Here is a 27,498-nt window from a genome sequence, read left to right on the forward strand (position 1 = left end):
CCAGGTGGCAGTTCGACTCCAAGTCTCTTTGTCTAACTCAGCAGCAGAGGTCAAAGAGTTCAGCTAGAGCAGAGAAATAAGAAACGAGGAGAAGACAGCAGCAGCCTTTTACCAAGTCTACAGTCTCCAGAGGAGTTCTGCTTTTCGACTATACTTTTCAGCATCACAGAAAGGAAGGTGTAGGCTAAACTGCAGCCTTTCTCTATCCCCATTCCACTCACACTGCCTTGGCCCTTTGTCATAATCAAGCAGCAGTGTTATTCAGGTACTGGATCTGCAGATGATCCTACTCAGCCACCTGCTCCATTCAAGCAAGAGCCTTTCATGTACAGATAAAACATCCAAGTGTGCCTGTGGATGCAATTAAGGTACCACCAACGCTCCTCTCTCCCCAAATGGCAACTTTAGAAAACCTTCACTGAGCTTTCCCTCACTGAACTAGTTTTAGACTACGGAGCCACACAGTACCTGATCCAAATAGTCAGAGTAGAGTGGAGCGAAGCCTCGTGAACCAAAACAAAGGTTTCTGTCCTGGAGGCAGAGCTTCCTGTTAGGGTTTGTTAGAGGGACACTTACCTTGCTCTACTGGCATGGTCCGTGACTGGATGCTGGGGCTGAGTGGCCCAGCCCCCTTATTGGTGCGGGCCCTCACTTTGATGTCGTAAGTGGTATCAGGTTTCAGATTTGTCAAAGTGATACTCGTGTCCTTGGTGATGTTAACCAGGTCCTGCTGGCTATTTATGTCCCTGTATACCACTGTGTAGTTGACAATCTTGCCATTCCTTTCTGCCAAGACCGGGGGGTCCCAAGCAACTTCTGTGGTGGAAGTGGTGAGACCCACCACACGCAGGTTCTGTGGGAAGCCGCTTGGCACATCTTCAGCAGTTGTGATCTCCTTCTCAAACTCCTCTCCTGGGCCAGCTCTGTTCTTGGCAGACAATTTGAAGAGGTACGTGGCCCCCTTGTGCAGGTTAGTCACTGTGTAGTGATGGTCTCTCTTCCCGAAGTCTATCGTGTTCATTTTTTCCTCATCCAGACGTCTGTACTGCAGCCGGTAACCCAGCAGCTCCCCTACCATCTCCTTGGGTGGGTGCCACTGGATGAGGGCTGTGTTCATGGCTGTCGTGCTAATCATCATGGTGGGCTTCCCCGGGACTGCAACATAAACACACAATGACCATCTATAGCCTGGGAGCAGGGGAAGGAAGGACCGCTTCTGTGCCGCTCAGTCCGTGAGGATTGAGGAAAGTGGGAAAGTTCAGACAACAGGGTGAAGAGGATGACAGACAATTCACAGGGATAGAGGCAGACTGACCCTAATCCGGTGGCGAGGGAAGCTGGACCCAGCCAGCTCTTGGTTGCCATTTTTCCCATGTGCTGCCATTTAAACCGGAAATAAATTCAGCCATATCCAGCCCCAAAATTCCTCCCCTCTTACAGGAAATGTTTAAGGTACCTCAAAGCATCACATTTATCTCAGAGAAGATCTGAATCCCGTCCTCCCAATCAGTGGTCTTCAAACACTCCAGCCAGTGCACAGCACCAGGCCATGCTGGCCCAGATGCACTGTGCCACAACAGATACCCTGAAGCCCGATTCCAGCGCCCTGGGCTGTCTGGTGGCAGACAAATTTCATCCTGAAACCTTGCAGTTTTACCGTCTGCAGAGGCAGCAAGCAGAGCTGGGTGGGCTGTTTGCCATCAGAATATACTTTGGTTTAGTTGAGAAGCAGATTCATGATGTCAGTGTCGATGGGAGAGGTGAACACAAGTGTTCCACAGGATTTCTGCTTATGCTGCACAAGTCAAAGGGTGTTGCCGTCACTGGTTAGGAACTGATGGCTTTAAATTGATGGTTTAAAACCTTGATCTCCTTCAGTTAAAAAAAGGACACGTCTTCACATCAGCTCAGATTTGTAAACAAATCAACTGATAGGGAAGATACTCAGAATCAAAGGCATAGGGCCACGGATATGAAAAAAAAAAAAAAAAAAAGGATTGCAGCCAAACCTAGTTAAATATCCTTGCAGTTTTTTGGAATGTATGAGCCCACAGTCGAGCGCAAGAGAATACCGTATTTGCCAGAATTATGCCTCCTTTTTGCCATCAGAGGGCGACACCAACGCTCCCCTTTGAGGTCATGCCTGCAGCCGCGTCTCTACAAAGGCCCTGAGGGCGGTTTTGCAGGTATTTAAGACATACAATTACATTCCCATTGCCAGTGCAATCCTCCTTGCACTCATAATACAATGTCTAACAGCAGCTAGTATTAAGGGACATAGTATTTTCAAAGCTGATTCCAAATATTAACCTTAAAATGTGCATCACAGCATGGGAAGATCCACTGTGGTTTACAGCACAGCACTGGGATGTTTAGGAAGCTCTTCCTGTTTATAGGACAGCTGTAGCAATTTGATGAACAGAAAATACATCATGGCAAGCCACTAGGGAGACAGCAGTTGAGATTGTGACAGTGGAAACTACCTCTGGAGCTCCCCATATGCAGCGTGGAGGAGATAGCAAGCTGTTCCTTGTTTAAAAGCACCAGGAACAAATGCTCCCAGTTTGCACAAGCTGCATTCCCATAATAACAAGTGGTAAATACTGTTCCTGTGGCTGATGGGAGGAAGCAGCAGGATTACTGGCTGTAGGACAGGCTAGTGAGTGTGGACAAGACAATGTCAACTAGTTGGAACCACTGCCAAAGGCAAGCTTGACCACACCTGGAGGGAAGTGCCAGATGACTCCTCCAGGCGCAGGTACGATCTACTGAGACAGCAGAACCAAACCGGCTGGGATCACCAGGATCTAGAAGTTTTGTCTGCAGCGCTTCTATGGCAGATTTGTTGCATTCCAGGTTTTACCATGGCTCGAGGAGCAGCCAGGCTCAGCCATGTAAGCAGTATCAATGGCAGAGGAGAGCTGAGAAGCACCTCTTAGGAGTCCTCTTGCCAGGGGCCCTTCCAGGCAGCACTGCAGTCACCACAGGAAGCGAGAAATGGCACTTGCCTAAAGGAACAAGGTGAGGACAGGCCAGGACTCCAAAGCTGAGGGAGGGCCTGGACTTTCAGACTTTCTCTTCCCAGGTCTCTGGACTATGCAGATGAGCTCAGACCCATAAGGTTCACTGCTCTCTCACCAGCCCTGGTAGCGTCTCTCCATCTGTTTGCTGCACTTTGCTCAGGTGATCCAGTGGCAAAGCCTGTTAAGTGTGGGCTGAAGATCACAAGAGTTTGTACCTCTGCAGCATCTCCAACCCTCTTGCTTCCTCCTGACCTTGGCCATACTCCCCATGCACCTCTTGGGAGGTTTTGCCACCACTCCTACACGGCTCTGACACCTGCTCCCCACACTCACCTGCCCCTGTGGTGGTGATGACTTTGGGCTTGCTGCGGGCACCATCTCCTTTGGTGGTGTAGGCAGCAACCGTGACGGAGTAGGTGGTTTCTGGCAGCAGGCCTCCAATGACTGTCTCCTGGGAGTGCATTCACGAGGCAGAGAGGAGGCAAATGAGAAGAGCAAATACTTGTTACTGGAGTGAGCCAAAGGAAGGCACCAGGGTCAGTGTCTCCAACAGCAACACACTGACAACACTCCCTGGCTCACACTCATGCTTCGTGCTCAAACACACAGGTTTCACAGCCAGCAAACAACTGCTGCCACTCCAACACTCACCTGCCTCATCTCAACCCCTGCCTTTAACATTTAGCCTTTCTAGGGACCCACGAGAAGCCCATGTCAGCAGTGGTACTCTCCCACGGCTTCTGCCAAGAAGGAGATCTCATCCAGATATGGGCCTGTGTGAAAGCTAAGTAAGAGAACTATGGAGCTGTGAACCAGAGCAAAAGGCAGTTCACTTGGCTATGAGAATCTCTTGGAGGCTAATTCAAGGGTTCTTTGTCTCTTTGCAGCAGAGCCATGGGGAACACAGGGAGGCAGTGCAGGGGTAGGGGGCCCCAGGCAGGGAGCACCTGCAGCTCCAAGCATTGTGTTCACCCTCCTTGCCAGGCACTGGGTTGCAGGGCTGGGATAGGTCAGTTCAAGGCCCTGGCAAGACCTGGAGGGAAAACCTGCATCGTGGGAGGTCTGGGAGGGGGCGGACTCATGGAGGGCATTCTTGCATGCCCTAGCTTCCTCTGGGCAGGAGGAGGGCAGGGCTCCACACTTCAATTTGAGATCAAAGAGAGGAACGCTGCTCCTCCCTCCTGGCCTCCAGCAGCAAGGTGACTGGTGCCAAGCCTGGCTGGCCAGGCCTGTGAACGAGTGAGTACAGCGAGCTCAGCAGCTCCTAGCAGCTTGGGCAGGTAGCCCTGAGCAGAGCTCATCTGTGGGTCCTGTGGGAGTGTCTGGGCCATTAGCACTAATAACCCATTGGGTCAGGGAGCAAGAGATGAGCAGGCTGGAGAAGGGGCTGGGGAAGCTTTTGGAAAGCAGGCGGAGGCTTCACGTTGGTTATTTACCCCTTCAGACAAGGAGAAGAGCAGAGATGGAGAGGGTAAAGTTTCAGCTGCTGAGAACAGGCAGCATGGGCACTGTCAGAAGCTGCTCCAGGGGTCTGACCCCTGCCCAGGGGATCCTTGCCAGCTTGAGGGGTACGAGGGGTGCCTGTGGTTGCTGTCAGAGCGCAGCCACTCTCCCATCACTCACTCGCACAAACACCCACGCTATTCAACTTGCTGATTTCCAGTCAGTGCTGCTGGTTCAGGTTACCTGCCCAGGCTTACTCATCGAAATCACCACGTTACCATCGCAGAACCAGCCAGCCCAGAGAAGTATCAACAAGCACCAACAAGAACCCTGCCAAAATCACCGTGTGAACCAGAGTCCGATCCCACTCCGCCCCTGCAGCAGATCGTGTGTGCGGGTGAGCGGCCGCACAGTCCGATCGGTGCCAATGGACCCGCGGGGAAGCACTCTCACAAAACCTGCAGACTCTGAACATCCCAAGAGAATTCGCTCCTCCCAAACCCATGCAAAGAGAAATTCTCACGCAAAAGCATGCCACCGGGAGCAAAGCAAGCAAGCTGGGAGGAGGGGAGAGAGACGAGGGATGGATGAAAGAAGGTCTGATTGCATAATGCAAACACAGTGCTGTCATGACAAAGCCACTCCGAGCAAGAATGCTCCGTATGAAGCAGGAGGAGAAATGCATCGTGCTGGGGAAGCTCACAGTAGGGCACATAATTGAATTGCTGACTCTAAAAAGGTCATTTTCTAGTTTGTTCCTCCAAATTTGTATCTCAGAATTATGTGGGGAAAAATTGAATTTAACTGTTTAAATGTGATTGTTTTCTTATTACTATCTGTGTTTCAACCAAAGGTCATGGTTGAGGGTGTAGGTTATTTCTCATGACTACGATCAATGTGGCTTAAAGATTATGTATCTAATTTTACCACATAACTTGATGGGCCAGCTACTGCAGGATGAGACTCCTGAGTCGATCACTTGAACCTACCTAAAACTGCACTGCAACAAGCTGGAAATACAGATTATAGGAAATGTCAATTGCTTTTCTGCATTTAGGAGCAATCTAAATGCCAATTTTCTCTGGATTTGCTGCTTGTGGAAGGTTTCACAATGTAACTCTCCAGCCTCATTAAGGGAGTGAAAGGAATGTTTTGACAGTACTGTGTCTACAAAATTCACAAATCGATTTACCAAACCCCTCTCTTCCAACCTGGAATACACACAAGTGGTACTTACATGGTCGACGGAGTCCTCAGCTCTCCACTGACGAGGGAGAAAGGAAGGAGGAGAGAAAAATGGAGACACAGAATTTTAAGGGGCAACGTGTAGGAAAGGGATGACAATGACAACAGCAGGGGTTAGCAGAACTGGGTTGGGGGAATTACAACACTTATACACAGAGGGTCACTTGATACAGGCTGTGCCAAGGGAAGAAATGGCATAGAGCAAATTTTGACATGCTGCTAGCCTGCGCAATGAGTCTGAGATCATTCACACAAACAGACAAAGAGCTTCCTTCTTACTTGGGTGGAGAGGTCACCCCTTACTTTTTGTACTTTGCAGTACTTTCCCCTTCTGGCTTTGTTTGCATTTTTCTGCCTTTTCCATGAGCAGAAGCAAGAAGGGATAGGTTGTACCAGCTAGGCTTTGAGGGTGACTGCTGCCCCACAAGCCACAACAGTTCTGTTGCCTAATCTCCAGTTTCTGTTCTAGTGATCCTCCAGCCATCATCTCTTATTGAGAACCAGGGACTTCAACACACAAAACAGAGGCACTCTTTGCAGGGAAGCACCAATGCAGCATTTCTAGAGCTTCTTTTTCCTGTATCATTTGCAAGAAAATGCTCTGGGGACTTCAGAAAACCGAAAAATGCCATCTGTCATCAACAGAGCAAGAGAAGCTGAGATCTCACACAGAGCTTCAAGCTAAGCTGCTCCTCTCCAACAGTGGTGTGTGGCTTGGAGAGAGGTTCAAACTTGTGCACGTACTGAGGGAACAGCTTCTCACTCCCAATTACACAAACAGCAAACACGCATTTGGCAACAGCAGCCCTGTAGGGAAAGTTTCTACACAAACTATTTCTCACCAAAAGCTCACAGGGATTCCTGGCCATGGCAGTTCAATACAGGCTCTGAAATCTTCCGGCTGGATTTGGGGCTGTAGGGCATCAAAGCTGCATTGGGGTGGTGAGACAGCAGAGCCTGGCTGCTGCCACGCCTGCCCACAGCAGTGTTCTTTGTGGTTGGTGCACCAAAGGAAGGCTGGCAGAGATCACACAGAACTCTCTCAGCCGAGATGATGTGTTACAGTTCATGTTACTAATCTGCCTGGAGGAAGCACCAGTCCATGGGTTCAAGCACAGAAATGAAAGTGAAGATAGGTATTATAGCCCCTGATTCACACACAGTGTGAGCCCTGGCAAACCTTGCTTCTGAGCCTGACCTGCCAGCTGTGAAACTGCTCAGATACCAACTTCCTCCAGGACCCTGGGAAGCTCAGCTAACACTGCTGGAGTGTTTGGGAACCTGCAAGTGCAACAGAAGCACTAATAGGCATCAAAGATATAAGTTGCCTTTTGAACTCAGGCTATTTGAGACAGCTTTCGAAGGCTGCAGCCTATCACAGTGGCATAGTACTCACCTCAGCAGTAGAATACATGGCATACTTTCAAAATATTTGCTATACTATTCTCTAAATTCAGAGTGAAGAAGCTGTTGGAGAAATGTTCCTCTAGGATTTTATTGTAGTTCACTTACTAGATGCCATGAGACTCCAGTAGAATTATCTCCTAAACCATCTTAACAGTAAATTTCAGCAAAGAGGTCAAGTTTTCCCTAAATACATTTTATAAAGCCAAGACCCTCACTAAGTATTATGTTCACTAAAGGCTCTCTTTCCACACACATCTCAGTGCCATTTCCACTGTTACACACTCAGTTGAATCCAAGTCTTTGCTGTTTATGTCCCACCCATGCCAGCCAGCCTATACCATGGTCAACAGGCACACACTCCACCCTGCTGATCTGAAAGCTGGCAGAAGTCCTGCCATAGGAAGGATCCAAGGTCTGGTACTCACTTCTCCTACAAAAGCATGTCCCTGGTGGGTGGAAGCTGTGGAACACCCCAGCCTGCCTCCATGTAGCTACAGGAATAGAATGTGACACCTCACTGCAAGGAACAGCAGAGCAGAGCTAGGCTCAGGAGGCCTCTCACACCACAGAAGGGAGTTTATCACGCCCCAGGATTTTAAACTAAGTGTTTAATGCTCAAATTCTGTTTGCTCTAATGTTTCAGTGGACTTTAATTTTGCACTAGATCAGAGTGCAAAAAAATGCCTTGAGATCTGTGCTGGAGTAACAACTGTGAAAAGCCAGGCCTGCATAAATACCTTGGTAGAAATTCAGTTTCATTATGAAAAATTTAATCTACAGATCAAAACATTCCCTTCCTTAAACTAGCTCAATTGCTTCTTAACTGTTTAAGGTTGGTCAGTAAGACAAATTGATCTGAAAAGCCCAGGAGCAGTCATAAAAAGAACAGAGAGGGCTGTGTGCATGAGGCAGGATGGCTCTGGGAAGTGCTAAAGCTAACAGTGTGTATTTATGGCAGCTGCAATGCTTTAAATGTTTCGTTTTACACTTCAACACAGCATAGTCATGTCTCACCAGGGAATGGCTGTTTTCCCTGACCAAGGCTCTTGCAAAGACAGATTCAAGCCCTCACCAGTCCAAGCTATGGGAAGCCAATATTGGTTTTCCTGCAGATCCTTCTGCTCTCTGCTTCAGAGACTCTGGTTCAACAGTGGAACTCCAGACATAAACTCAGGTACTCAGTCAATGAGATGCAGAGGGGTCTGAGGGCATCAGAACTTCACCTTGGTCCTTTACTGAAGTACCTCTTGGATGATGCCTTACAGTTTTGCTCCACTTAGGAAGCAGAGAACATCCCACCTCCATGCCAGACTCTCACCTAGACAAGTATACACATATGAGATGTTCCAAGTACATTCAGAGAAAGGTCCTTGACTATCATACAGTGAAAGAGGGAGGCTGTAAATTCCTGTGTTGTGCCTGGGGTAGGTACTGCTCGGGGAGAACTGAAGTCTCTGCTTTCTCCTTTGATCTCAATCCAATAGCTTGAAGTGATTGCCATTTCTTCTTCCTGCTCTTCTGGAGCAAGCTGGTGGGATGTGTACTCAGTTTGCATGCTGGTTGGTGAAGTGCTGCCTGCAGAGACCACACCACCCTCCTGTGAGGCTGCAGCCCTTCTTGTGGGCAGCACATACCTTTCCTGTGCCATGACTCCTTACAAAGCAGGAGGAGAAGGTGGCATGAGTCTGTTCTCCACAAAGCCTGACCTCCGTGAAGCCAGCTGTCCCCAGCCACCCCTGCAAAGTTTTTTGGGTAGGCTGGATCTGCAGGGATGGAGGGGTTCAAGCCCACTGCCTCTCCTAATATGCAGCAGCTGCCCAGAGATTGGAGACCAAAAAAATGAGGTGGGCCCCTGCCCGCCCCTGTCAAGCTTGATGTTTGTGTCCCATTTCCCTGCTATCCCTCACTCCCTTGAGCTGGCGAGGACTTGAAATAATGGTGGAGTTCAGCTCCTGCACTGGGCTCCTTTCAAAAATTCTCTCTTGGTGCTTGGATGTGCTTTACACAATACCCAGGGCACAGAGATGAATCTTCTGCTATCGCCCACCATGGGACCCGGCTGAGCTGTGACAGGCATGACCTGGGCAAGAGATGCTGCAGGTACCTGATCCAGCCCTGCAGCTGCACACACCCTGGGAGCTGCTCCACAGGGTAGGGTCACATTTCCTTGTCCATCAGGCTATCAGTGGGAGGTTAGAGCTCAGACTGGAAGGCACACAGAATCCTGACAGAGGTAATCAGTCACAGGCGCAGCCACAGAGGGGAGGGAGAGGCCTCAGCTCCATCACAGGACCTTCTTAACTGATTACTCTGCCCAGGCAGGAGGCTGTAAAATAAAATGTGATCTCTCCAGCACCACGGCCTCCACGTCTCTGCCGATATTTTAGTCCTTTCTGCTCAAACAGTTTTGAAAGCTCAGAATCCATATTATTTGCATAGCTAACATCTCCGTTCCCTTGCCTTTTTCCTTTCATCTTCGTTTACTCTCTTTCCATTTCTCATCTTCAATAAGGAAAAGTCATGAGTCAGCTTTAGTATCAGTGTCTTCACACTGTCTGCAGGAAGCAGATTATGTGGTACATACTTACTCAAATCAGCAGACAGCCTAGCTAAGCAGGAGGAGTGGCTTTGCCTACCTGCCTAGAGATTTTCTTCTCGGACTCCAAGATTTTCAATCCATTTAATTCTCTCCCTGTGCACTGCTATAAATGTTTGTGAGTGTTTATGAGCACTGAACTGTGACCATCTTCATCCTATGACCTTCAGGGGCAGGTTTTCCAGTGTATGTTTTGTTTTCTTTAATAGAAAATAACTCTTCCAGGACTACTCACTGAAGTTTCATCTGGCTGTTTTTAAAGACATGCACTGCTGTACTGAAAGATGGCAGCTCTTACAGGGTTCTTCAGCATCTGAGCAGATGTATTTCATCACAAGCACAGGTCATGCCTGGCTTCTCACTCTTTTGGGAAATAGAGATCTCTTCTACCAAGTCAGTGAAACCTCTTCCCTGCAGGGTCATCATTAGTTTATCCCAAGAGTGACATAATTCTTACAGAGTAGTGGCTCCTCTGCAACTACCATTTTCACTTATACCCAAAAATCATCAGTGGATGAGTTCAGCACCACACACAGCAGGAAAAAATATCACAGAAATCAAGAACTTTCCCACATAAATTTAACAAATATGGAAGTCTGGCAAGTGGCCCAACAGGCCAGGAAACTTCTAGGAACTTGCCTCCTTGGTGCACACATTCAAACTAATGCAAAATCCAGCACTCCTTCAAAGTTTCTGGCTCTGGCATCCTCATTCTGCACATCAGCATGGGATTTCTCTCTCTGAAATGTATGAGTAAGGAGTGAAAGCAGAACTGGCTGGGCAAGCATAAAATATTTGAAAACACCAAGAAGAAAAACATTGCCAACTTCGCCCACCTACACTTGGGACCAACACATTAACTCCAAACTCCAGCTGAACAACACAGCCTCAATTGTTCTAACAACACAGAAGATTATACTCTCCTGGCATAAGTAAAGGGCATTAAGCAGCTTCTCTATTAAAACAAAGCAACATCTGAAAAATAGAGACATGCCCCAGACAACACTGCAAGGACCCTCAAAGTCTTTTCTCTCTTTAAAGTTTTCCCCTTCCACATTATTACTGAGTTTTATCCTTCGGAATATGAATGGAGAGTAAAGCTGCCTCTGCACTGCCCACTGACAAACACATAAATGATTCACAGCTGCATTCAGGAGACAGATCAATTAATCGTTGCAGCTCTCCAGTATTTATACTGGGCATCATTCAAGCAAGCCAGCTCTGAATCGATTCTTTGTTGCTTCCAACAGCAGCAGATCCTGTTCTTCATTTATATGATTATCTTAGTTGAGAACAGCATGGGTCATCCAGGATGACGGACCCCTGCTCCAAAGAAGAATTGTATTTCATTGCACACAGGGCACCAAAAACTTCCCTGGACCTTGGGAAAGAGGCAGCTATGCATTCCTGGGCTGTGCAGAGTGCATAGCCATGCCTGGAGCAGTGCGTGGGAAGACGGCTGCAGCTTACAGCCCGTGAGGTGCCCAGGAGATCACCCAAGTATGAGGATTGCAGAGGACAAAGTCATTTACAGGGGATGTGGGCCTTTAGCTCATTTTTTTTTTCTTCCTCCCCAGCCTTTCCCAGACTAAGCTGGCTTCATCTACAGTTTTGTTTCAAGAAGCAATGCAACATCAAGTCCCGGCCCCACAGGCAGGCAGCACCTGGGTGGATGCTATCAAGAAAGATGCTTTGCCCTGAACATAATCAGCATCACAAAATAAACAGACTAAAGGCTTATTTAAAACTTTCTGAGCATTTATATACGGACTGGCAAAGTGCAGTTTGCTCCAGCTGGAGTCTGCACGGGATGTGGCAGGCAGAGAGGCAGGTATTAGAGAAGGAGTAAGAGTGGAACATCATCCAATACATCATCGTTTCTACAATAATCCTTTCTGATTAAACTTTTCACCCATGTTTAAGCCACAGTTTAAGGATAAACTGTTTGCCTTGTTCAAGCAGGCTGAGTCCCACGCTCTGGAGCTGCAAGAGGAGGCCAATAAATACTTGGATCCAGTCAGCCTGTCCTCTGCAGAGAGGGAATGTGCTGTGCCCATCATCTGGTGGTCCCCCACACTGTACCTGTGCTTCTGACAGCATGACGTCCTTGATCACTGGCTGCCCTCGGGGCTCGTTGTTTTCCAGCTTCACATAAGTAACCTGATACCCGCGGATCTGCCCATGCTGCTTGTTGGAGATGGGCAGCTTCCAGCTCACTCGGATGGCAGTCGAATTCACAGACTCCACCTCCACCTTTCGCGGTGGGGCACTGGGCACTGCAACACACACGGGACAACAGTTAGCAGGTAGCACACAATCACTATCACCACCTCTCACTCCTTTGCTGCCTTCCCCTCACTTCACTGCCAGGACGCCCCACCGGTACAAGCTTCCTGTACCTGCCCAGGACAACACACTGCAGTCTTTCAGCACGACCACATCCCTGAGCCCTTCCCTTTTGCTGCTCTCAGTAGGAAAGAGCCTAACTGTAATTTGCAGGAGGCACCCCTAATAAAAGTCAGTGTGTTGAATCAGACCCAAGGTCCATCTATCCCTCTCTCATCTCCTGCAGTAGGGGAGCAAGGAAGAATACAAAAATACAGCAGAATATAAAGAATACAGTGAGCTCCTGCAGCTCAGGGTGCCCTGGGGCACAGGCAGGGGTTTAAAAGCTTTCTTTGCATCTTGCTTGACACAACACCTCCTCTCAGATCCATCCAAAGAAGTCCAACAGCCCCGGGTAGCATGACTGGGTGCTGAGTCTGGTTTGCAGGGAGCCCTGGTACTTGCTACCAGCCAGAGCACATACGTGCTCTTCCCCTGTGACAGTGAGAGGTTAATGAGGGGGAAAAGCACTATCCTAAAACAATAACCCAGAGCTCAGAGACAGCAGTCACTGAACTCAGCCAGATAAAGGGGCCTGTGGGGATTGTGACAGCTCTGGGGACTGTATTTCATGCACGGCTAGCTGAATGCTTTTTGATAATAAAATGAAAAATTACACTGCCCAGAAAATATCAATTTTCTTGCAAGGTGAAGCCCGTTTAAAAATGTATTTATACCCTATTTACCATTTGGAAAAATTACCTCCTTATTATATTTTGCTCTTGCATTGACTGTGACAAAAATGTCAATTCTAAAAAATTAGCTTCTCAGTTGCTCCTGGAAAGCTCCTTCCAGCTGAAGCAGCTGGGAGTAGAGGTGTGCACTCTCTGTGGAGGATAGTGATGCCAAGAAGTGCCCAGTACCAAGTGAAGGACCTGGGCTTCATCCTATCATCTCATCTGCAGGACCCCTTTCACCTTCCACTGCCCTGGGAAAATCCAGAGGTTTGGAACCTCATATTCCCTAATTCTCAACACAGCAAGAAATCAGTATTAGATAATTAGGGATGGTTACCTGACAAGCAGATGTAATGAATACTGCTATTTCAACCAACTAAATGGGAAGAAAGAGCTACCCAGCAGGTAAGCACAGTTTTTAAGCTGCAGGGCAATTCATTATTTTTCCCCAGATGTCCTTCGTAATTGTAGATAATTTAATAAAATAGAAAAAGGAGGAACAGAGTATTTTAGCACCATGAGGCCATCTCAAGGTGTGGGAATGGAGGGGGCTGTGTTTGAACAGTTACCCCCTTCTGCCTGGAGCAGCCTATGCTGTAATCCACAATTCACTTAGTGCAGTGACCTTGCACAAGCCACAGGGCTCTCCTGCCCTGGCAAGACACCTGCCCACATACACAGCTGGGAGTCCAAGCGGAAAATAAGATCCTCCCTGAGAACCAGACAGAAGCTGCGTGTCAAGCTCTGCTGGCATGAGAAGGCAGGAGGCCTCGGCAGGACATGGTATGGGGATGTTGCAGGGACACAAAAAGACGTGAATATGAGCAGACCACAGTGTTTCGAGGAACTCTGTCCTACCCCACTATGGGACGTATGTTCTGCGTCTGAGATCCAAACAGGGAAGTTCAATTTGTTTTCAGACCACAGTTTAGCATTTCTCATTCCTTCATCATGGGTATCTACTGAGCATCAGCATGTCAGAGGAATATAAAATCACTCCTGACAGCTAAGCTGGAATGTCCAACCACGGTGCCCAAAAACTAACTGAGAGGGCTTGTTGCGACATTTCTGGGGTAACAGCTTCCCCTGGGCTACAATTCTGCTGAATGAGAACTGAAGCAAACAATATAGGCAGCAGGACACACACAGATGTGTTTGCCAGCCCAGGAATGCAGTCAGCAAGCATTCCCAGACGCCACTTTCAGAGCCATGGAGACATGGGGGACAGTGGCAGCCCATTTAGGGAAACTGTAACATGTCTGGTTTCAATTGCCTACACTGATTGGGCAATGCAGACATCACGCTTTCTTTGCCTGGACGCTCCATCTCTTTCTTCTCCCATTAAATCTGCAGCTTTCCTGGGTCAGCATGAAGCCACGGGAGCTCCTACTGTCACCCTGAGCTCTGGCACTTTCAAAGGAAATGGCTTAAATCATGATGACATAACTGACAGCCCTGCTAATACAAAGCAATTTCTCTTTAAAGCTGTCGTATCCAGTAAAGTGCTCTGTACGTGTGGTATTCTGACTCTTGAGTGGAAGAGCAGCTTTATATAAGCTGTGGCTTGCCTGGAAGCTGGAGCAGGAAGCAGCTTTCCTGCAGTATCTACTACTTTCAAATGGATTGCTTTCCCCCTCTTTAGTTTGCTGGATTTCAGGTCAACAAGTAAACTTTACGTCCTGATCTCACAAGGAAAGCCTTTGGCTGGGAGAGCTCATACTACCTTCAATAAAAAGGAATCCATCACCACCCACTATAAAACCACAATGGAAAAAAGAGCAATGCCTCCCTGCATGCACAGGAAGCACTGCTGACACAAACAGGACCCTGAAGGACCACGATGGATATCTGATACAACCTGGAGAGCAAGGGTCAGCAAAGCAATTCCCCAACCCCACTCCAGGGCAACTGTTGAGATCCTCTCCCTGGAGCACTGCCCCTGACAGCCTCTGGTTGAAAAGTGCTCCCAGGTCAATGATCCTGCTCCTTTTCCCCCACTTTCCAGCAACTCAGTTAGGATAGTCCTGGTTAACCCATGGCAGTAAGTGAAGGAGCTGTTCAGCAGCACCTACCATCCTCGTCAGTGCGCACGTGCACGGGGATGCTCTCCGGTCCTGGCCCCACATCGGTGTGAGCCCTTACCCACACCTTGTATTCGGTCCATTTCTCCAGGTCCTTGATCTCCCAGCTGGAATGCTCCCGTCCAATGCCATCCACCACATGCTTGGTGTTGTCATCTCCTTCCACTGCCTGGTAGGCAATGGAGTACTGGGTGATGACCCCATTGCGGCTCTGGGCGGGCGGTGGCACCCAACTTACCCGGATGGTGGTGGAGCTGGTGCTTACACACTCGACTTCTTGGGGTGGGGCGGAGGGGGCTGGGGATAAATAAATGAAGTGGGGAGATGAAGGGAAATGAATGGAAGGACAAACCAAAATGCACAGGGAACTTTTACCCAGCCAACAGAGCACTGAACATACACGTGGACAAATGCCTGCCATCCTCACAGATCATCAAAGATGGCACTTGGGGGGCAATTTGTATTTCAAGGCCAGATGAACAGCATGGAGATGGAAGTGCTGTTTTGCATCAGAGAACACCTCTTGCCAACGCAGTTCTGGACACTCACTTTACCAAACACAACAAACGGCAGTAAGGGAAGGGGGGCATGTGGAGGGTGCGAGAGAGAGACTGGCAGGGAGAAGAAAGATGCTTTCAGTGAGGATCTGAAGCAGATGGAAACCAGAAGAGGTAGGAAGCTGCAGAAGGCAAGAGTGGCAGAAGGAAATCTCACACACCACATTGTAGGAAGGTTAGTGAAAACTCACTCCTAGACAAGCGGAGGAAACGAAAGTGGATAAGAAGAGCATGTGCCTGAGGTTGGAGGTAGTTTGTACTGGTAGGGTTTAAAATCATGACCATCAGCTGTATGCTGTGTCCTAAACAGATGGGAGCAGGAACATGAGATAAAGTGGTTGTGCTGCTTTGCACATGTCCCTGGAATCTGGCACTGAGTGCTTCACGCCTGCCACACTGGTTACCTGCCTCAGTAGCTTCCTGGCCTATGGATTGGTACAGTGGAAGGTAAGCAGGTCTTGCCCCATCCCAGGCAAAAAAGCACCTGCAGTTTGCATTAACTTCTAAGCCCTGGCAATGTTATCTGTCCACAGGAGGAGGAATGGGATCCAGGCAACATCTGCTTCTCACTGGAATCATTGGGAGAGAAGTCTCTCCACGCAGTACACTGGGGAAGAGAAGTAAAACAAATCTGGGCAGGTGGAAGACAGATCAGGAAAGGAGAGATGATCTGGACAAAGCAAAATACCTCTAAGACATCTGGCTGGATCATTCCTTTCTCCAGCCTTGCAGAACTGCTGTTTGGTTGCACCAGGGCTCTGGCGGCATGGGAGCCCTCTCCTGGCAGCATCAGCCCCCTATCATTTGGCGTCACTGCCCTGGGATGATGCAGACAGCATGCTTGCACAGAAGGTAAGAGTGGAAGTCTGGAGAAGGAAAGGAGCCCACATAGTCAGGGAAGGAACAAGGGACACGGCTCCATCCCTGGGTGCTCATCCAGAAGGAGACAGCCCTAAGCAAAGCTGGCAGGACATCATCACCAAAATAATGCACCCTGTTGCTTTATGACTAGAAAGCTGTGTGGCCAAGCAATAACAGAGTAAAAAGTATCTTAGTTTGCTATGGCAGGGGAAAGGCAGCTTCCATTCTTTACTGCACCCAGAAACATAGAAATGACTGAAAAAAGACTACTTCCCTTCCCCATGCTTCATTCTTTACAGCCACCAATGCAGCAGAGCCAGCCTTCCAGGGGCAGAGAACAACCCTGCGTGCTCACTGCCTGTACAAAGGGGAGCACAACCTACATCACCCCACATGGCAACAAGGACCTCAGGTAATTCAAGCACTCAGAAATGGTGCCTTAGCTTTGCTGGGCACAGGTTGGCAGTGGCAGAAGATCTGGGAAAGCAGAGGGCAGCAGGGCCTTACAATGCCACAGGAGACCTCTGCTTGCTGGGAACAAGGCCCACTAGCTTGCAGAAACAGTTGCAGACTGCATGTAACTTTTAATGCCCACTCCTGTGCTCAGAGAGCATGGCACATTCCTGATGCTTGGGCTCAGATGCCTGGAAAGATGAAAGATGGAGCAGAGCAAGTAGTGATGGAGCTAGAAGAGATGATACCTGAGCAGTCAGGCTGCTGCTATGGGAGCTACATTGGAGGAAAGAGAAGTCAAAGCAACGTGTGGAAGCAAACAGTTGCCTATGTGAAGGAGGCAGCAAAGGATCAGCCCTCCCATCTGGTATAGTGAAAAAGGAGCAGGGGTAAAAAGTGAATCCTCACACTCTTTTGGCTCATCAGCAGAGAAGTGGCAGGGAAGAGAGTAGGAAGATACAGCACCAAAGCAACACCTACAGTGGAGGACATAATGTACACAAAGTGCCTGGTGGCATCCTTCAGACAGGACAGGTGAGACACAAGGGGCTTGGCAAACCTTTCCTTTGCCACTGACTGCAGACATCCTTTACAGAAGAAACATGCTTTGACAGAACCTCCACAGCTTCCCTTGGCATGCAGCAGTAAGCTCGTTCTCCAAAGACAGCTTTGGATGGCAGTGCGGGCAAGTCAAAAGTTGGCTGTTGACTGGGTAAGAGTCACACATATGATGTGCAAGGCAAAAACACATTAACACTTAAAGAAAGCAAAATAAAACTTGACAACATGAGCAGGATCAACTTAAAATGCACAAGGAGTTGAAGTGTCCCTCCTGGGGCCAGCAAAGAGCAGGCTGGATGGCCAGCATGCACCCACACATGCAGATGTACCTACACACACACACTGTGCAAACCTCTGCTGCCTCCAGGCTACTCCAGCCTCCCCCAATGCCCACAGCAGCTCTGTGCACCCATCCAACCCACCTGCTCCTTAGGCTAGGGAAAAGGCAGACTTAGGACCCACCTTAGTATTTCAAGGGAGAACAGCATTTTAATGCTGAGGCCTAAGGGGTATAGAGCTGATGCTTCTCTCTTGCATCATTCCGCTTGCCTGAGGCACTGCAGACTCCTGGAAAACTCCCCTGTGCTCTTCAGGCCCTCAAAGCAGCACTGCTTGGACTTTTTGCAGGGTGCCCAGCAACGAAGTGAGCAGCTTAGCAGGAAAGACAGCCTAGAAAGCAGCTGCCCGCTCAGGAGATGAGGTCTCAACTGTGCTGCTGAAGGGTTCAAAAGGGCATTGCCTCCCACACAAGCATCCCTACTACTCCTGAGCAGGGGTGCCACAAGAAAAGCAAGACCAGCATCCTTCTCCAGCCCATTAGTGAGTCATTAGTGATCATAGGCCTCCTACCTTCCCCACGACTGGTTTGTCAGGGACAGGAACAGAGACTGAAGAGAGGCTTTCTGGAAAGCAGGAATCTGACTGCTCCCGCAGCTTGTGTCCCACCTGAACATGTCAATGACCTAACAGCCTTTCTGGGTAACCAGATGGAAAAGTGCAGGAAGGAGACCAGTTTGAAGGTGGGAGCTGTAGTGTTTCTAGATTAGTAAGTTCTAAGGCCAAAGGGGACAAATTCAACCATCTAATACAAGGTGTTGCTAAGTAAAACCAAAGGATTTCTGCCTGGCATTTGTGCACTGTGCACACAACTTCTCCCAAGTTAAGCACAGCTTTCTGGAAGACCTACTTGATTTTGAGCCCCCCAGTACTCAAGGCTCCACACTGCATTGGGACCGTTCAGATGGTGGTTTGTCACCGTCACTGAATAGCTCAGCAGTAACTGCCAATGGCTTCTGTCATAGAATAGAGTGCCATCAGAAATCTTTTCAAGTAGGAGCCTGTAAACCAAGACCTAGGTCACTTCTCGGATCAATCTAAGAATTCTTGGGTCCTTCAGTGTGAGGAGGGCTTCACTGGTCAAACCAAGGTACTCCTGTGGCTAAACACCAAATCTCTTTCAGCCTATGCACATTTCTCTGACTAAACAGATGCCAGAATCGATCAGCTACTGCACCACTCGCCAGTGAAGTGACAACCTTAAAACTAGACTGGTGTGAGATGCCTTGTGAGCAGACAACAGGTAGAGTAGGTCATGATGTCTGCCTTGATGAGTCCAGGAAGTAAACGTTTCTCTTACTTGGGCTGTTGTGAGACTCTGAAGGACTCATTTATGCATGGAGTTGTCTCTGATTAAGTGTGTTCAAGGATAAGAGCATCCACTGATGGAATTAATTTACATGGCAGAAGAATTACTTCAACCTTTGCCTATCAATACAAAAGCTATCTGAAACAGGTATACAAATCCCCATATCCAGAATTCTTTCTCAGTGTTCAAATATTTATAACTGCATGATCTGAACCTTTCTCCATTTTCATACCTGTCTGTTGTGCAGCTCTAAGACATCATTAGCTCACTTAACGAGGTGGAGGAATGCCTGGGACTGGTATGTTAATGAAGCTGAGTTTTCCTCAGAGAAGGTCATTCTAAAAGTGAGCAGAGCTGCTCTTCCCTGCCAGAGCTCCCTTTCTAATGGCCATCTCACACTCCTGGTTGCTGTGCATGCTGCTGCCCTCCCTGCAGGGAAGGCTGGCTGCCTGTGCCAACTGCTTGCTCCACATAGCGAGTAAATCCCAGACAGACGGTGCTAACGGAAATGTCTTTTTTCCCCCTTTTAATGCCCTTTGCATAATGGCAAGCCCAAAAATCGTTAGTGAAAACTAGCTTATCGCAGGGCCCTTTGATAGCCCTAATCTGCTTATGCACAGCACTTTGAGCTGCCAATCAGAGCAATGCAAACTCCCACTCTGTGATCACACAGGGCAGAACCAGGATGAAAGTGATATTGCCTGGGTCACCTCATTATTGAGCCTCTATATTAACTCAGCTGCAGCTTTTTCTGGTTTCCCCTAGCACTGCAGTCGCAGAAGCAGCAGCCTCACTTGCTCACACAACCCTGGCAAACAGCCACTTTTCCAAAATGACTCCTCCAGCTGCCTGAGAGCCACAGATGCACCTGGCCTCACAGGATGCCTCACCTTGCAATCAACTGTATGGACCAGGGATGGACTCCTGTGTAAGCAAGGCAGCTGCAATGGGGAGTGGAGGGATGAAAATCCAATGGTTTGGAGACAGTCACATTTAGAGCCAAATACCCATATGCTGCCTGTCCAGACAGCTTGTCTGCATGGGAGTAAATTCATAGAGATGCACAGACCCACTCAAATCAATCTCTCCAAAGCAATTTCCCAGCCTGTTTTACTCCTCCAACAGTTTTTATGAATCTACCCTTAGGGAAAGACAGTATGATCAAAGGGACACGAAGAAACAACTTACCCCTTGGGGTGCACCCACTCTGCCAAAGAGCCCTGATCCAAACCCCAGCTGACTTTCCCCTTTACTCCCTTTAGCAAACTGCATACCAGCATCCCTGCAAACCCGCACGGGCAGAGGCACTGGGCTTCTCTGTGCCCAGGAAATGGAAACTGGACTGCTTTTGCTTTGTCTCCAGCAGTGTTGAATGTCAGGCACTTACTGGATTGGGCAGTTCTGGCCTCCACCGTGGGGGTGTAAACTCCTACCCCCAGCTCCGAGCGGGCACCCAGACGGAATTTATACAACGTGTCTGGTTTGAGACCTTCCACAGCATATGAGGAGGTTGGGTCAAACTCCACCTTTTGCTGCCAAGAAAAAAGGAGAAAAGGATTATTTGGTGTTGTTGGAAGATGCAGAAAAGCTGGTGTGCAGCCATTCTGGGCCCACAAAAAGTCATAGCCAGGCTGCCAAACCTGCCTGCAGTCCTGCAGGACTCCAAAGCACGGAGCTTCCTGGGTGACACAGCAGGACTCTGCAGGGAAGCAGACCTCTGCCACAGCCAGGCTACACTGGCTGGTGTCCAGACTGCACTCACTGGCCTGAGAGCTTTGTGGGAATGCTGGGTCCAGCTATACAAGTTCAGACAAGGGACACAGCACAAGTTTGTTTTCTCCCAACAGACACAGTGTATTGCCTGTGAAACAGAGTAAAGCGCCTGCCCTGTAGCAGTTGGGATCTCTAATGCACCGAAACACTGATGGAAAAGGGCTAGTTTTGTTGACACTTCACCTGAAAGACACTTATTTTTGGCAGCTCTCATGCCACTATAACAAGAGGAGAGGGAGAGGACCATGGGACACTGTGATGCTGTCATGGCACAATTCTTGCTATGCTGTCTTCAAGCCAGCACTACCTTTGCTATATCTTAAACTAGACTTCCTTTAGGGACCTGCAGTAAATGTAGAAGGGCTCTTTCTAGGCCACCTTCAATCTGCTTTTTAAATCTAACCAGTCCTGGGGCCAGAGGCACATGGTGGAGGCCATTTCAGACGTGCCCAGAAGTGCTACTGTTTACAGGCACTAGCAGTAAGCATGCCTCAGGGATGCTCTCATGGCATTCTGAGCCTTTCCAGTCCCACACTAGTCACTAGGTACTTTGATTATATCAACAAGTGCTTTTGAAGTCACTTACACAGAAACCAGAATGCCACGCTCCTATTGCACACCACTGAGGCAGAAGAAAGACAAACAAACAGTTCTGTTACCAGCTTGGCTCAAGCACAAGCCCTTCCCAAACTGGTAAGATGCCATGTCTAGCCACAAGAGCTGCCAGGCAGGATCCTCACCTGAGTGCCATCCTCCCCTTCCCAGTACAGCAGCTCATATTTAGTAATGCGTTCCTGAGAGGCGGGCAGCCATGTCAACAGGATGCGGGTATCGGACTCTGCTTCTGCCTGGAAATCAGCTGGCTGGGCAGGAACTGGGGAACAAACACATGGTTAGTGCCAGAAGAGGAGAGAAGAGTTGCATGACTTAGCAAAGTCACCTTGTGAGGATCCTCTTTCATTTCTGACAGAACATCCCTTCTCCCCTGTACTGTGCTCTTAGAAGATTTCAGGCCACAGGCAAGCATTCTCTGTCACTCAGGTGGGTGACTATGGGGATTGGGCTCACTTCCATCTGCATCCCAGATCCTTCCTCCCACACATGTACTCAGACCCCAGAAGGGTCCAGCAGTTACACAGGTGCCGACATCCATGCCCAGGACTTTGTGTCATGTTTTTAGCCAGTGTATCTCAAAACAAAATTGTTGCCTGTTACTTGCATAGAGATTGATACCAACTGCCCAGGACAATCTGACAGCTTCAATCTGATGGCTGTGGGATGGGAATGCCCCCCCACCCTCTCTGACATGCAATCACTTGAGCACCAAGTGCAGTTGTGATGCCTGGTGCAGGTCAGACGCTCGGCTGAGCCGCACACCGCTGGGATGGCTGTGGAGCCTCTCTCCATACGTACCCCCTTGCTGTGTTTTGACCTGGATGATGTCTGAGGGGGGTCCATCCCCTACTGAAGTGAAGGCCAGGACGCGGATGCTGTAGGTGGTGCCTGTGATGAGGCTGCCCACGGTGGTGAGGTGGCTGTCATCAGTGTTGTGTTTCTGCCACATGCTCAGAGGCAGGTGCGGGTCGGTGGTGTAGTACACGCGGTACCCTCGGATCTGTCCATTGGGCTCCTCTGGCTGCTCCCACTGCACCAGCATGGTGCTGGCACTCAGCATCCGTGCCTGGACTTTGAGGGGTGGACTTGAAGGAGCTTGCTCTCCTGTCCGGGCCTCGACCAGTTCACTGGGGGGACCCCTGCCGATGTTGTTGACTGCAATGACCCGGAACTCATACTCTGAGAAGGGGCTGAGCCCACCTATGCTATAGCGGGTTGTTGCCACACCATCCACCTCCTGGAACTGGCCCTCCAGGGATTTGGGCTTGTACTGGATGACGTAATATGAAATGGGGTCAGAGTTGCCTGAATCCCAGGTGAGGGTCACGCTGGTAGCTGTTGTTTCAGTCACTAATGGCTCTGTTGGAGGTTTTGGCAGTGCTGCAATTGGAAGGCAGAGAGGTGTGATTTAAATAATTCAGTCAGTTCAAACCTTGCAATGTGCACAGGGATAAAAATGGAGCTGCCACCTCCCATTAACATTCTTCTTTAAAAGGCAGAAATCATTTCATACTCTATAACATGCATTTTTATATTACCATATATTGCTTGAAGTGGTTCTTAATGGAAGGATAAACAGAGCAATCATGTTATTAGATGTGCTTGACGCACTTACCAGCAGCAGGCTAAATAAAAGTAATTCAACGGGGATGCAGGAATGTTTCTGTCATAGGGGTTCACCCGGCAGTGGGAAGGTGCTTGCTGGGCTGGGCTGGGCTGGGTTGGCCCCAGAAGCCAGGTGCACAGCTGATTCACAAAGTAAAGCAATCAGAGCACCAAAGTAATCTGGATTTATGCTCTTGCTTCTAGAGAGGCAGTATTGTAGGCCACAGGGAGTTCATGGACAATGCTGTTAGAAGGGTTGATGGGGCAATGCTTTGTAAGTATTACAGTACATGCAGGAGAGATACAGCCAGAGAAATTACCAACTTTCATATCCACTATTTCACTGGGTGGTGTGTCAAACTGCAACCAGACAATAAACTGTTACAGAAGAACTCTGACAATGACACCTCTGAAGTGTCAATGAGAACGCAACTACTGCAAGCAAACATTTCCAGATTTACCATTTTACCACAAGAACAAAGAAAAAGAATGTGTGTGAGAGAGATTTGCAGAGTACACAAATACTTTAGTACAATGACTGAATTAAAATCTACAGTAAGTTTAAACCTCCTACAAACCACTCGAAAGTCATTACTGACTTGTAATGCAGCTGTGCTTGACAAGGAACTAAAGAAATGTTCAAGCCAAATTAAGATCCTCAAGAATTTCATTCTTTGGCAAAGCCATCGGGTTTCTGGTTTCCACAAGGTTCAGCTGAGGAAGGCAAGCTCCTTAGCACAGGGCATGGCTGCTCTGAGTACCAGAGAGAATGCCTTCTCCAGTGTTACTGCAACATGAGTACTAAGAAGATCATCAGGACATGGAAGGGGAGGGCACACAACCCACAGCCAGACACCCCACCACGACCCACGGAGGACTCAGGGAGGGCAAACCCAACCTGCACAATATTATGGCCTGAAGAAATGTATTTTCTACAGCATCCTAGAAACTGGAAGCCTTCCTCAGGCTTTCAAGGACAGATGAAACTCCTTTTCTTTTGAAGAGCCACAAGTTTGACTCTTGACAGCTGTTGGGTGTGCAGCCTCCATGTGAGCAAGGGCAGGTCTGGTACTTTCAATGCACTTAAGCGCAATCAGTTCTGTGTAATCTTGATTCTCCTGTCTGCACTGAAAATGGTCTGCTTGCCAGCAAGGACAGGAGAAACAACACTGGGTGAAGGAGTTTGGGACAGAGGCAGTAAGATATCCAGAGTAAAGGTAGAAAAAACAGACGAGGACAGAAGGAAGAGTGAAGGGCTAAAGGAACTGAGCAAATTGCTCTCCATCCTGGGGCATCATGTCAACCAGTGAGGGAGCGAGGCAAAGGCATTCCAGCTGTGAAGAGGTAAATGCTGCGAACCATCAGTGCAATGGTGCAGATCCCACCTCTTCCCTCCAACACCAAACCATCATCCCATCATGGCCCTTTTTTCTGTACACTCTTGTATATCTAGTATAGCAAGGCAAGCACTGTGCTGGGTATGAAAAGACAGGCTGGAAAAGGTACTGACGAGCAGATGTTGTGAGTAAAGGGAGCTGGGTGGGGCTAAGGTTAAAAGCATCCTCTGACTAGCCAAGAGAATTTGCTGTTATCTCCAGGTCAGAGAGGGCTAACACTCAATTCTCTGATTTGTTCAAGCAGGATCTCTGTGCTAAAGGTGGCATTAGTGCAGGAAAAGGCCTGCAAGAATAGACAGATTCAAAAGATGATGTATCTGTTGTAATCTGAGCTATGAATCAACTACAAGCAGAGAAGGAAAGGGATACTGTGGCTCTGGTAGGCCCCAGATGGGAAAGGCAAGACACCATCAGCCACCTGTTAGTGGGTGGGCTACCCAATGGTCAGCAATTGGCAACAATATCCTCTTTGGGGCAAAGCTACTTGTGAAATGTCAGCAGAAAGTACAGCTGAAGGATAGCAACACAAGAAGAAAAAAAGGGAAAGAGGCACAGCAGTAAGGGAAGACATTTACAGAGGATTATGTAACAAATTTCAAATGAACACATATAGCTCCTGTAGGGAGGATGCTTATTTTGTTGAGGCTCATGGACACTTCAATTGCTGGGATTAACCTTGTCTCATCCTTAGTGCAAGAGGACATGGGTGCAGCTCCCTGACTGCAGACATCCACAGACCCTGCCCCAAGAAAGACAGCCCATGGCCCACTGAGCTGATCCTGCTGATGCACAGAACAAGCCAGACACTGCTGAGATAAACACAGACTCAGTGAGGTTCTCTCATGATGTAACGAGGACCTGGCCTGGCACAAGCTTGTCTACCATGCCACTTGCAGGGAGAGAGAAAATATCATCATACTGTGAACAGGAAAAAACAAAGTTGTGGGTTTGGGAACCTCCCCTTCCAAGCTGGAAACTTCACAGGAGAGAGCAGTCAATCAGCTGCAGCCAAGAAACTTGGGCAAAGGGTACATTGTTGAAACCCAAGTAGGAGCACTGCAAATAATAATTCCTTACCTTTGACAGTGATCTGGGCTGTGGCTTCGATCATGCCAAGGGAAGAGATGGCCACGCAGGTGTAGTTGGCAGACTGCATGATGTTATTCAGCTCCAGGACATTTCTACCGACAGGCATCTCATCTTCTTTGGTCAGTTCCTCCACACCAGCCATCCACTTCACGTAGGGCATTGGAGCACCTACTGCCACGCACGTGAGGTTCACGCTCCCCCCAGGCATCACCTCGTGGTTGCTCGGAGGGATAGAGAATCGAGGAGCAACACGCCGCACTGAAACAAGGAGGAAACAGCTAGTAGGGTCCCAGAACCAGCAGAGAGTACTCAGTTGCACTGCAGGAGTACATGAGGGGCAGTCAACATTTTTGCCTTTCTATCCCTCAGGACAGATAAAATGAAGTGCAAAAGCTGTTCACTACTTTGCCAAATAGCACATACTTTGCTCTCTCTCCTTCCTTACCCACTGGCATCTTATTAGCAGAACTCATTAAGAGATGGCTCAATCCATTCCCTCCAAACATAGCCTTTTGAAATCATATTACTAACATGAAACATTCCTCCATTTAAATTACACCCTTCTAATTAGAGAGCATGCACAAATGCCAGTCACACACTTTGCACAGGGCCCACTGAAGCTCTGCAAAACGGAATCACCTGCTCAATTTATTGAGCAAAGCAGCCCGTTCCCTAAACCTCACAGGGTTTGGGCAGGGGCAGCAGAAGGGCTTCTTTTTGAATTAGCACACATGTGCTGCTAAATAAAATATAATTCCTTTCAAAATGTAACTCAGGTTCTACCTTGGCTCAGAAAAAAATAGTCACCCGAGCTGCATGACATTGTCAGGCCTGAAGAGATCACCTTGCTGGGCAGGAGAGAACTAATCCTGACAGATGTGAGATCATATCCATTTTGACAGAAGAGAGCTGGGCTGGCAGAACCTTTCCCACCTTCGTGGCAGCTCTTTGGGAGATGTATTCCTCCTTATTGCATTGCACAGCTTCTCTTCATATCAATCCTTTGCTGGGTATTTCATTCAAGACTTATTTGTAAGCAACTCTCAGCTACAATAAAGCTCTAAAGCTGCCTGCCATATGCATTCCTGTCAGGAAAATGACACTGAGAAATGAGGTCCCTTCTTCAGGGTTAGTGTTATGGGCCTATTTAAGCAAGGGTAGAGAAACAACTGTGCTCAGTAAATCTTTGTCTCCTCTGGGCTAGCTCATTTTAGTCTGTAGTTAAAAAGGGAAACTGCTTGAACGTGTGTTGCCCAGCAGCTATGCTCTCCTCTAGCCACCTCCACTGGAAAGGCAGCCCCCGAGATGGGGTCACAGGTGACTGGCTCCAAGGAGCCTCTCCCTGCCGATTATGCTCCTCCATCAGCACACTGGGCTGGTGGGGCAGCGACTGCCACAGCGCTGGGGACAGGTGGGAATGGGGCAGGAACCTGAGCAGGGCCAGCTCTCAACAGGCCATGGGCACAGCTGGCCCCACTGGCAATGGGGACCTAGGGACTCTCAGCTCTGCTGGCCTGGCTCCTGCCACCACGGCATCTCCACAGAGAGCAATGCTGCTGACAGCCCCGTGAGCCGCAGGGGTGTCAGCTCCGCTTGCCAAGCTGGCTCTACCCAAATCAAACTGCACTAGTGCTCTCTATGATGATTCATCCCCACACCATCAGGATTGCAGAAATAGACTGAACACAGAAGCCCCCACACTTGCATGTACAACAGAGCTAAGACTTTGTGATAAATTAGACAATACTGTCAACATTGTGTGTGTACTACACATAGTCTCAGTGACAAAACAGGGCTCATTAGCTCCTTACCAGCCAGGGTAAGGAAAACTTAAAGATAACTTCTTTTGCCTCATTTTTTTTTGGAGTATATAAATCCAAAGTCTTGCTGGATGCTTCTTTTAATCAATTATTAAATCTCAAATCAATGCCTACATGAACAATCACCAGTGAAGTGTTACCTGATCAATGGGGCAGTGCTCCCCAAATGAGACAGAACTGAAAGTGCACGCAAATGCTATGCAGTCATGAGAATACAGACTTAACCTGATGGACATGGCAATGGTTTAACATGATGGCATGTATT

At 48.6% G+C, this 27,498-nt stretch overlaps 1 protein-coding gene across 18 annotated transcripts in view; it reads right to left on the bottom strand.

Annotated features, from left to right (window-relative positions):
* Nucleotides 1–27,498, bottom strand: part of PTPRF (protein tyrosine phosphatase receptor type F) — a 375,185-nt gene that overhangs the window by 48,292 nt on the left and 299,395 nt on the right. For 7 of the 18 annotated variants that reach the window (XM_014872129.2, XM_088169787.1, XM_088169791.1 and 4 more), the window contains 9 exons: nt 25,402–25,671; nt 22,121–22,702; nt 21,448–21,581; nt 20,322–20,466; nt 14,849–15,154; nt 11,797–11,990; nt 5,704–5,730; nt 3,357–3,474; nt 577–1,155 (listed from right to left, as the gene is read on the bottom strand). In XM_014872129.2, coding sequence (XP_014727615.1) covers nt 577–1,155; nt 3,357–3,474; nt 5,704–5,730; nt 11,797–11,990; nt 14,849–15,154; nt 20,322–20,466; nt 21,448–21,581; nt 22,121–22,702; nt 25,402–25,671 — 2,355 coding nt within the window. The remainder of the gene's footprint in view (nt 1–576; nt 1,156–3,356; nt 3,475–5,703; nt 5,731–11,796; nt 11,991–14,848; nt 15,155–20,321; nt 20,467–21,447; nt 21,582–22,120; nt 22,703–25,401; nt 25,672–27,498) is intronic. The other 11 variants (XM_014872130.2, XM_088169790.1, XM_088169788.1 and 8 more) reach the window with 7 other exon arrangements.

The sequence above is a fragment of the Sturnus vulgaris genome, chromosome 9 (genome assembly GCF_052056855.1).
Source record: "Sturnus vulgaris isolate bStuVul1 chromosome 9, bStuVul1.hap1, whole genome shotgun sequence".
In the NCBI taxonomy this organism is placed as follows: Eukaryota; Metazoa; Chordata; class Aves; order Passeriformes; family Sturnidae; genus Sturnus; species Sturnus vulgaris.